The sequence below is a fragment of the Silene latifolia genome, chromosome 4 (genome assembly GCF_048544455.1).
Source record: "Silene latifolia isolate original U9 population chromosome 4, ASM4854445v1, whole genome shotgun sequence".
NCBI lineage: Eukaryota > Viridiplantae > Streptophyta > Magnoliopsida > Caryophyllales > Caryophyllaceae > Silene > Silene latifolia.
The window spans coordinates 3132148-3143377 of NC_133529.1; the positions used below are offsets into that span (position 1 = coordinate 3132148).

The window sequence follows — 11230 nt, forward strand, 5'->3', positions numbered from 1 at the left end:
ACTCTGATTAAAAAAATAACGGAAAATTCATGTGGTACCCTCAAACTTTGCCATTTTGCACGTGGTACCCAACTTTTTAAGTTTGTGCACATGTTATCCCTGGGATTTGATTTTGAAGCACAAACGTACCCTTTTTATCGTTTTTAAAATTTTCAATTGAGCATAAATCATAGACCAGAAATCGGAATTGAATATTTTTTTTTTCAAATTGATTATCTCTTCGCGATCTTTAGATTGATAAAACGAAAATGGTCATTCGGAAATTTAAGATCGAAAATATGGTTGATTTGAGATTTGAGATTTTCGTTTAAAAAAAACCCTATAAAATGTCAGTCGACAATTTTTTTTTTCTCAAATCGTAGATTATGAGGAGATTATCATTTAAGGAAAAAAATTGTCCGATTCTGAATTCCGGTCTAGGAGTTATGCACAATTGAGTTTTTTTATAGCGACAAAAAAAGCATGTTGTACATGAAAATCAAACATGGAGGGTATCATGTACACAAACTTAAAAACTTGGGCACCACGTGCAAAATGACAAAGTTCGAGGGTAGCACGTGAATTTTCCGAAAAAATAATAAAAAAAAAAAACTTGTTCAGAGGATTGCAATCTCCTCCTCTTCTCGATCAAGAAAAACACCTAAATCCTCGGACAAACATGACCTACTTCTTACATTTTTTTTTTTTTCTCTTGTCACATTACCAACCCCCAATCCCCATCTTCCATTCAATCAAATAATCAATTACCCAAAAAGCAACCTCAAACATTCCCCACACTCCTTCTCTACTCCTAATAACATACACTCCATCTAACTTAATCAAACACCAAAAACTCCTTCATTTCCATCTTAACCTTCCATCAATCTTCTCCTTCAATCCTCCATGGATGAGTAAGTTCACCTCTCTCTATTTCATTATACATTCACTCCCTCCGTCTCAATTATTTATTTACCTTTTTATTAAAATACACATAATTGGGACTGAAGAAGTATATATTTACAAACTCAATTGTTTTCCTCATTTTCATATGTTTGTTCAAATTGTTCTATTTTTAAACAAACCCATGAAAATAAAATGAATAACGCGAGTACGACTGTACGACCTTATTAGTATGTGTTAGTTCTGTTAATAATGATCGAGGGGTTCGCCCTTGCTGGAAAATAAAAAACTCCAAATTTTATTACATTATTACTCATTTACCGATTACCCCAGCTGAATTTTTCAGCACATAACTGTAAATCCTGGCTCCGTCACAAGACTATTACGAATTTAATCGAAAATCTAACACTAACCCACGTTCTGATCCTCCAATTATTGCAGATCGGAGTACTACCCAGATCACAGAAACCAGCAAGGACCCACCTATGCCACGTCACCTGACACAACAAGTGTCCACGTCACCGCACTAGACGGATTAGTAAATGTTAACTCCCTTTTCACCATTGCGGTTTTCGTAGGCCTGTCGTTGACAACTCCAGGTCAACGCAGTCTCGAAAACCGCACTTCGTGCGACGCTGGTATTGACGTCGCACGAAAACTTCTGGTATTTGAAGTGGTGTCATTCAGTTTTTTTCTGTTCTCGTCTTTGGTTGCACAAGGGTTGAAATTGGCTATCAATATATTGAACAGTAAAGATGCTGATGAAATTTTCAAGGCTCATATAAATTCAAAGGTTTTGAGGGTTGGGATGTTAGCTTCGGCATTGGGAAGTGTGATGGGGTGTTTGTTTTTAATGTTGTCTATGATTAATGTTATTCAAATTAGGTTGGGAATGTTGAGTTGTGGAAGTAAATCGGCGGGTCAAGCTGTTGCTGCGCTTGTTGTTCTTGTTACTTCTGCTTTGTTGGTGTATTTATCTACTGCTCTTTATGCTTTCTTGCATTAGTTTGATGTATTCGACTTTCGAACTTTTGGTAATGATTTATGAGAAGAATGGTGGATTATATTGAGCAAATTTTCGGTTTTTTAGTCTTTCTTGTCTCTATAGATCAGTTAGGTCTTGAATGCTTATCCGATTATTATGTGAAGAAAGGAGGATATTTATGCTTTCTTGCATTGAGCTTATGTATTGTAGTTCGGAACTTCTGATCTTGCGATGATTTATGAGAAGGATGGATTTTTATGTTAATTGTTGGATTATATTGAGCAAATTTGATGAAAGTTTCATTTTTTTTGTCTTTCTAGACTTTATAGATCAGTTCGTGAGTTCGTCTGCTGATACTTAATTTCGATTATTATGGGAAGAAAGGTGGATATTTATATTCATTTTTTGGTCTCTGTTGAGCAAATATGAAGAAAGTTCAGTTTAGGTATTAAAGATTGGGACTTCTGATCTAGCAATGATTTATGAGAAGGATGGAGGTTTGTTAATTGTTGGATTATGCTGTTTTTTCATCTTGGGTCATTAGGAAACAGTCTTGTTGTGTTGCTAAAATTAGGGTAAGATTGCGTACATCCAACCCCCCTACCCCGCAATTTGCACCGCAATTTGCAGAATTGCAGGAGCCATTGTTGTTATGCTTACTAGCATTGATTTGTTATAGAAGAAAGGACCTTTGCGTTTATTATTGGATTATGAGGATGTTTTGCTACGTAGTTGGATTACGCTCAGAAAATTGGATGAATGTTTCAGCCTCTTTGGTCTACACCGGACACTATTTTATATTTTTATGTATTAGAGGTTGGAACTTCTGATCTTGCAACGATTTTTGAGGAGAAGAGTGGAGGTTTATGTTTATTGTTGGATTATATTGAGCAAATTTGAAGAAAGTTTCGGTTTTTTAGTCGTTCTTGCATCTATAGATCAGTTCGCCTGCCAATTTCTGTAGATCGATATTTTTGGTGTTGTGTGGTAAAGATAGTATCTTTCTGAACATCATCACTGGATTGTGGTGAGAAAGGTTTTCGTCTTTCTGGTCTATGTTGCTGTGTAAAGATTTATACTTCTGCTGTTTATGATTACTGTCATTGATTTGTTATAAAAGGTAGGACCTTTGCGTTTATCATCCTGTTATAAGGATGCTTGATGATGGCTGGATCTTGCGGCTTGCGCTAAGTAGTTGAATTATGCTTAGAAAATTGGATGAACGTTTCAGTCTCTGTGGTTTACACTTTACATTGCTCCGTAGAGACTGGTACGTCTGTTTTTGTATGCTTTTATTGAATAGTGTGATAAAGGCTCTGGGCCTTTGTCCTTCCTGTATATTGCTGGATTATGTTGAAGGAAATTTGATAAAAGCTGGATCTTTCTATGCATTATGGTGGTGTAGTCCAGGACTCTACATTGCCTCGTAGAGATTAGTACGTCTGCTGTTTATGCTGTTTATTCTTTGTATATATTGCTGGATTATGTTGACGACCTTCAAAGGAAGTGAAAGTATACCACTGCGCGCGTCTGCGCCACTGAGAGTTTCATGAAATGTCTGCACGTCTAAATATATTTGTCTCAAGTTTTTGAACTACTATTTCGGCCCCTGAAGTCATGGGCCCCTTGTTATTGAACAGACTGAACTTGCTGTTTGACGGAATTGTAAAGGTTAGATTTTGAAGTAAATTGTTGGACTCCTTAGAAAACTGAAAGAAGGTTTTGATGTTTTCGCTTGCATGTATACATCAATGCTTCTGCTTTTTTGTACATAGTTGATTTACATTGAGGAGATCCGAAGCAATCTTAAAAGTTGGATCTTTCGTGCATGGTTGGATCTTGATGATAAAATTTGAAGTGATGATCTTGGGTGTGTCCATTGATGTGTTTGCTGTCTTCGCTTGTATATACTCTGATATAATATACTTCGTATGAGACGGTGGTTGCGTGACTGGGTGTTTGAACGTTGTTGCGAGTTCGAGTTTGGATTATTCTTTTAGCGTAGTTTGAACTCTGGTCTCTAGGTCTTACTTTTATTGACAGAGTCGGGATTTATAGTTTAGACTTTAGAAGCCAAAACATATGTCTCCAGTTGTCCTATTATTAGGGTCGTCAGCAAATCAGTCGTGTTGATACGCACCTACTCCCTCCTCGTAACCGAGTCAAGATCCTCTCCATTTCCTAAAAAGAAATGAAGATAGTAGTGTTTAAAAGGAAAAATATTATTAAATGAGTTTGTGAGAGGAAATGGAGAAAAAGGAATGGAGAGGATCTTAATTGCTCGTAACCTCGTTCCAAAATCTAGTCAATTTGGCCAAACATACATTTCCTCCGTTCAACAAATAAGTTTATATTCTATAACGACGAAGTTTAGAAGTTAAAATTTAGATGAAAGTTTCAAGAGTTTTTAATTTGCGGCTCATTTAAGAGCATATTTGTGGAGATGTTTATAACTAAGGTTACGCCTTTTAAATTTGTAGTATGTAATCCTTGTATGACCCGAGGCTTCACTCGGGCATCCTAAGAAAACAAATAAATTTATGTCAACTTGAAACAATTTAATTTATTTTCTTAGCAGTATTCCAAAAATAAATAAGTTATAATTATTTCCTACTAGAGTATTTATTTGCCTTTGATTAATTAAAATATTACCCAAAAAAAATCTGAATAGTATTTGAAACCCAACTCAATCTAAATCGAATTAAAATTAATAATAATTAAATGATACCAACATTTGAATATCAAACCGATAAAAGTCGATTAAAAGTGGCTAATTCAAATTTCGAAATGAATCTGACTGAAATCAAACTGAACCCGAAAGTAAGGTCAATACGTGTTAAATCGAAGTGATTTAACCCGTTTCATAACCGAATCGAATAACCCGTTTGCAAGGTTGTTACAAATTGTATAAATACACACCGCCTCTCCTTTGGCCAGGCCTAATTACACAATTCCGTCTCTCAGTCTCTTTTCTCTCTTCCTTCTCCACAACCCGCGACGCAAACTCTGATTTACTTTATTTGTGTTTACAGGAGGTGTCTTTCCGCCATTGAAGCTCCATACCTTGAGTTCTGCTCTCCTCGCCACTTGATTCATTATCTCATCGTTGCAAGATTCGCTCGAACAACTTCAATTCGCTCAAACCCTAGCTTTTTCGCCGATTTCATGTAAGTTATATTTCTTCTTTTTATTTCTCTTTTTCCAATCAAATTTCGGAACAATTGAATTGAATTTGAATGTTAGGGTGATTCTATTGTTTAGAAAGAATTGAATTAATGAATAGTTGCTGTAGATTAATACATGATTAAATTAGGGTTTTGTATTTATAATTGATTTTGTATTGATTTTTATTTGAGAGTTAATTAACATTGTGTATTATGTGTTCTAAAGTTTTGACTTGCTGTAGAGTTAAAGCCGTGGTCGTATAATGGGGGATTCTAAGGATGTGAAATCAAAGTCATCGAAGGAGGACTCTAAACGGAGTCGGCATGAAAAGGAAAGAGATAGGGATGGGGAAAAGGATAGGAGGAGAGATCGGGAAAAAGCCAAGGATAAGGATAGGGATGTGGAGAGTAGACGGTCGGAGAGGGAACGGAGTGTAGACGACAAGCGTAAGGAAAAGGATAGGGATAGGGAGACAGAGAAATCTAGAGATAAAACTAAGGATCGGAAAAGGGAAGATAGGGAAAAGGAGAAGGAGAAGGAGAAGGAAAAGGCGAGGGAAAAAGAACGTGAGGAGAGGGAGAGGAAAAGAGAGAAGGAGAGGGAAAGGGAAAGGGAAAGGGAAAGGGAGAGGGAGAAGGAAAAGGAGAGGGAAAGGGCAAGGGAAAAAGAGCGGGAACGAGAGAAGGAGAGAGAAAGAGAAAGGAGGGAAAGAGAGAGGGAGAGAAGGGAACGTGAAAGGGAAAAAGAAAGGGAGGATAGAGAAAAAGAAAAGGAGAGAGCGAGGAGGAGGCGAGAAGCTGAAACTGATGACAGTGATGATGAAAGGAGGAATCGAGATAAGAAAAGGCGGAGGCGAGATGATGATCACAAGGAGAAAGATGTAGAAAAGAGCCGGTCCCACAGGCATAGAGAGGATAGTGTGGACAGCCTGAAAAAGAAGGGTGATAGTGAGCCTGATAAAGTTCAGGAGAAGGCAGGGACAACGGAACATGACATGGAGGAGGAGCAAAGGAGATTAGACGACGAGATGGAGAAGCGCAGGAGAAGAGTTGAGGAATGGAGAGAGCTGAAAAAGAAAAAGGAAGAAGATGTGAGGAAACAACTTGGGGTGGAAAATGCTGAACAGCCTAAGGCTGGTAAGAATTGGACACTGGAAGGTGAATCTGATGACGAGGAAGCTACCCCTGAAGAAAAAAATGGCACTGATATGGATGTGGATGGAGCTCCTAAACTGTCGACTGAAGATGGTGATTCCATGGCTGTTGATTCTGAGAATGGAAATGCAGTACCTGATGGAAGTGCTGCCGTCAATGGTGAAGAGGAGGAAGTCGATCCTTTGGATGCTTTTATGAACTCAATGATCTTGCCTGAAGTCGAGAAGCTGAATAACGCTGTGGCTGCTCCAGAACTCACTGTAGTGAATGGCAACCATAAAAAGGATGATAAAAGCACCGGTGAAGTGCCTAAGAAAAAGGACTCGAAGAAACTTCTTGGAAGAATTATGCCTGATGAGGATTCTGACCAAGATTATGAAGATGTGGAGGAAGATGGAAAGAACACAGATGATGAAGATGATGATGAATTCATGAAAAGGGTGAAGAAAACAAAAGCCGAGAAATTAGCTGTGGTTGATCATTCAAAGATTGATTATATTGACTTCAGGAAGAACTTTTACATTGAGGTGAAGGAAATTTCAAGGATGACTGCTGAGGAGGTTGTTGCTTACAGGAAGGAGCTTGAGTTGAAGGTTCACGGAAAAGATGTACCAAAACCAATAAAAACATGGCACCAGACGGGACTAACAACAAAAGTGCTGGATGTGATCAGAAAACAGAACTTCGAGAAGCCAATGGCAATCCAAACTCAGGCTTTGCCAGTAATCATGAGTGGTCGAGACTGCATTGGTATTGCGAAGACTGGCTCTGGAAAGACCTTGGCTTTCGTGTTGCCAATGCTGAGGCACATTAAGGATCAGCCACCTTTGATGTCTGGGGATGGTCCCATTGCGCTTATTATGGCCCCTACGCGAGAGTTGGTCCAGCAAATTTACAGTGACATTAGGAAATTTACCAAAGTAATGAACATGACTTGTGTTCCTGTGTATGGCGGCTCTGGTGTTGCCCAACAAATAGGTGAACTGAAAAAGGGGGCTGAAATTGTGGTATGCACTCCTGGAAGAATGATAGATATTCTTTGTACCAGCAGCGGAAAAATCACAAATCTTCGACGAGTTACTTATTTGGTCATGGATGAAGCTGACAGAATGTTTGACATGGGTTTTGAGCCTCAGATAACACGCATTGTCCAGAATATACGACCAGATCGTCAAACTGTACTTTTCTCTGCTACCTTCCCCCGTCAAGTGGAAGTTTTGGCAAAGAAAGTACTTAATAAACCAGTAGAGATCCAGGTCGGTGGCAGGAGTGTGGTCAATAAGGACATAACCCAGATGGTAGAAGTGAGACCTGAAAATGATAGGTACCTAAGACTGTTGGAAATACTTGGGGAGTGGTATGAGAAGGGGAAGATTTTGATCTTTGTCCACACGCAAGACAAGTGTGACACTTTATTCCGGAGTCTACTCAAGAGCGGTTATCCTTGCCTTTCCCTACATGGGGCAAAGGATCAAGGGGATCGCGAATCCACCCTTGCCGATTTCAAGAGTAATGTGTGCAATTTGTTGGTTGCAACTAGTATAGCTGCTAGAGGTCTAGATGTGAAAGAACTTGAGATAGTAATTAATTATGATGTCCCTAATCACTATGAGGATTATGTTCATCGTGTTGGCCGAACAGGTCGTGCTGGTCGTAAGGGCCATGCTGTTACTTTTATATCTGAAGATGAGGCTAGATATGCTCCTGATCTCATGAAAGCCTTGCTACTTTCTGAGCAGCCTATTCCCGATGATTTGAAAGCTCTAGCAGATGGGTTCATGGCTAAGGTGAAACAGGGACTCGAGCAAGCCCATGGAACCGGCTATGGTGGAAGTGGGTTCAAGTTCGATGAGCAGGAGGATGAAGCTAGAAAAGCTGCGAAGAGAGCACAGGCAAAGGAGTACGGGTTTGAGGTCGATAAGTCCGATTCTGAGGATGAAGATGATGAGGTTCGGAAGAGGACAGATGTCACAGTACCTAACCCTACTCCAGCGGGTCAAGAAGCGGGTCCTTCGGTGGCAGGAACAAGTCATGTGCCCGAGTTCATCTTGACGAAATTGCAGCAAAACTTGGCTAAGCTCCAACAAGATGCCATGGGTGAGCACTACGAGGCTGAACTTGAGATCAACGAGTTCCCTCAGAATGCTCGGTGGAAGGTGACACACAAGGAGACTTTGGGACCAATCTCTGATTGGACGGGTGCCTCCATCACGACAAGGGGACAATTTTTCCCGCCTGGAAAGATTCCGGCCCCAGGAGAGCGAAAACTCTACCTGTTTATTGAAGGGCGGTCAGAGCATTCTGTAAAAACAGCCAAAGCTGAACTGAAAAGGGTATTGGAGGATATCACATCACAAGCCATCTCTCTTCCTGGCGGTACACAACCAGGCAGGTATTCCATTGTCTGAACAACGAGTGTTCTGTATAACCGTTTTTAGAAGAAAGTGAACCATCATAGTTGTTTGCTGTAGTTTGTTTACTCATTTTTTTGTTCAAATCTTGCATTACAATTTTGGTGCCTCTTTTTTGTAATGCATTGTTATGAAATGCGAGACTGATTATATTTGACTCCTAATCGCTATTTGGTATGTGTGTTTGTCGACTTCTTGTTGCAAGCAACTAGATGGAAACAGTTCATTCACAGTATATGTAAAGCTGGGGGTTGTTTTCTTTAACTTTTGCTCCCGACTGTTTTCTGGGTTTAAGTGTTTTCTGCAATAAGATGCGATTCCTGCATTTATGTGCTAGAATTCAGAGAGATTTGGTAGGAAAGTGGAAGAGAGTTTCTTGCTTTTTTTTTTTTGTCATTTCGAATCTAGAGTTGGCAAGCGAGTTGTCAGGTCTTGGGCAGATTATTTTGCCTTGTTCGGTTATCAAATGTGGCGGCCTGGGCGGTATTAGGTTTAGTTGAATCCTATGATTGATCAAGCATGGAAGCCTGTAAATTGCGCAATTAATGGAGTTTTAGCTTGTACTCCAGCGTGATTTGTATTTGATGATGTTTGTAGCACAAGTGTTTATAGGTATGAAACGTAGCGTAAGACTAGTACAATTGGAAGGGAGATTTGAATGTTCGACATATCATGCGCATGCCTTCAGATTACGTCCGTTGTGCAATGTGCCCGACCAATAAAGATGGATACGGCCATATAGGATACAAAACAGCCAAACACAAACGAAGTGATTTACAGAACCAACCATCAAACAAATTCATTTTTCTATCACAGTAAAATCAGTCCTAATAACAATTTAAATTAGCGTGTTTGACAGTCGACATTTTCCTTAGAATTGTACTATCGCAGCTGTAATCCCCAACCACCCATAAGGCCATAAGGAAAAGCAGAAGGAATTACAGAATTTAAGTATGGGATATATCATATATGCGCCTTAAACAGGAACCCGACATGACAATAGCCTTAGCAAATGCGAATAACGACTCTTCTCCAAATTTTGATGAAAATATATTCTTTCAAATATACATATCAACACGAACACATATCCAACTCGTAAAAGAAAACAAATGACATCGACCCTAAAACACGACAGAAATCAATGTCAAACAAGTTAAATTAACCCGAATCCATGAAATTCATACATAGAGAGCCTAGAGGCCTAATACAAGTTCATCTTCCCATGCAATCCTCCTCTACCAAGGGAAATGCATTTTTTTTAATCTCCAATTTATATTTATATGATTTAATCATTTAGAAGAATAATTATGACAAATTAATCAAATTATTCTATGAACCTAATGCAGCAAATCCACCTCCTTTCATCATTTGCTTAAATTCTTTATAGTTGACCATCCCATCTCCATCAACATCCACTTTGCTTATCATCTTCTTACAATCATCTATTGTTCTTCCTTGCTTCAATCCCAATGATTGTAATACGGACCGTAGTTCGTCCACAGTGATGAATCCGTCCCCATTTTGATCGAATACGTTGAAGGCCTCCCTCATGTCTTCCTCTTCGTCTTTCTCGTCCATTATTGTTTGGTATAACGATCCAAATTCGTCTATATCGACAAAACCATCATGGTTTACGTCGATTTTTTCAATCATTTGTGTTAGCTCTTTGTCTGGGATGTATATTCCCAAGTTTTGTAGGGAATCATGTAGTTCCTTTTTTGTTACCTTCCCATCTCCGTTACGATCAAACATTTGAAATACTCTTTTTAGCTCCGCCGGGTCCATTTCTAATTCCCTTGCGATTTACCAGTAAGTTTCCTGTAAAACTGTTTTATTTATACCAGAACTTTTGCCTATAGGGACTTTTTAATATGTTAATTAATATCGATACCAAGAAAAAGGAAAAAAAGCGATTGCGTGCGAAACTAAATATGAATTTTTCTACCAAGGAAGGAGTCAAGGAAATAATATATTTAGGGAAAAATATGGAATTAGAAGAGGAGATGGGAAATAATGAAAGGAAAATATTTGCAAATTTTAGAAGGATGTTTGGAAAAATGAAGCTCTTAGGGAGATTAGGAAGAATTTTGTGGTGCTAATCGAGTTTTAGGTGGCAATTAAAGCCGATGGACAGAAGAACCTATGATTAGCTTTTGGGAAATTTTCAAACGAACAATTTCAAAAGATAATTAGATAAATGTCTCAATTTTTTTTGGAGAATATAAGGGCCGAGAAATTCGTTGAATCATTGATTTGTAACATTCAAAAGTTTGTTGAGTAAAATAATATTACTTGTTGTCACACACTTTTTATTATTAGATTTTATGTATGAAAATGGGATTTGGGTCTATCGTATCTTTCATCGTGGGATGCTCATTCTTATAATTGTTGGCCTCCTTTACTATAAGCTAGTCGGAATTGATTGCCATTGCATGAATTATAAGGCGATTTTATACAAATATATGTCTGCTTTTCTTAACATACTAAACTTAAGTAATTCTATTGTACATCATAATTAGTATAGGTTATTTCATGTAAAAGTGTCTTTGTTTCGTAGTTTATACTCTTGCTTTATACACGACTTTTCTACATCGACTTCTTACGAGCGTCGAAATATATTATTGGTAGAAATTTGT

The 11230-nt window shown here is 38.4% G+C and overlaps 3 protein-coding genes across 4 annotated transcripts; 2 read left to right on the top strand and 1 right to left on the bottom strand.

Annotated features, from left to right (window-relative positions):
• The first annotated feature begins 711 nt into the window (after positions 1–711).
• Positions 712–1954, top strand: LOC141652575 (uncharacterized). Its single transcript, XM_074460105.1, has 2 exons — positions 712–890; positions 1321–1954. Exons 1-2 carry the CDS (start codon positions 883–885, stop codon positions 1883–1885), a joined length of 573 nt encoding a protein of 190 aa, XP_074316206.1. The 5' UTR covers positions 712–882; the 3' UTR covers positions 1886–1954.
• Positions 1955–4795: 2841 nt separating this feature from the next.
• Positions 4796–8785, top strand: LOC141652580 (DEAD-box ATP-dependent RNA helicase 45). 2 transcript variants are annotated; one of them, XM_074460112.1, is made up of 2 exons: positions 4796–5031; positions 5255–8785. In XM_074460112.1, exon 2 carries the CDS (start codon positions 5292–5294, stop codon positions 8589–8591), a length of 3300 nt encoding a protein of 1099 aa, XP_074316213.1. In that variant the 5' UTR covers positions 4796–5031; positions 5255–5291; the 3' UTR covers positions 8592–8785. The 2 variants fall into 2 exon arrangements, with proteins under 2 accessions (XP_074316213.1, XP_074316214.1); XM_074460113.1 differs by having other exon boundaries at positions 4806–5031; positions 5271–8785.
• Positions 8786–9732: 947 nt separating this feature from the next.
• LOC141652581 (calmodulin-like protein 3) lies at positions 9733–10878 on the bottom strand. Its single transcript, XM_074460114.1, has one exon. It carries the CDS (start codon positions 10377–10379, stop codon positions 9924–9926), a length of 456 nt encoding a protein of 151 aa, XP_074316215.1. The 5' UTR covers positions 10380–10878; the 3' UTR covers positions 9733–9923.
• Positions 10879–11230: the final 352 nt, after the last annotated feature.

Coding starts and splice junctions, on each gene's coding strand:
- LOC141652580 (XM_074460112.1), top strand. CDS start 5,292: ATGGGGGATTCTAAGGATGTGAAATCAAAGTCATCGAAGGAGGACTCT.
- LOC141652581 (XM_074460114.1), bottom strand. CDS start 10,379: ATGGACCCGGCGGAGCTAAAAAGAGTATTTCAAATGTTTGATCGTAAC.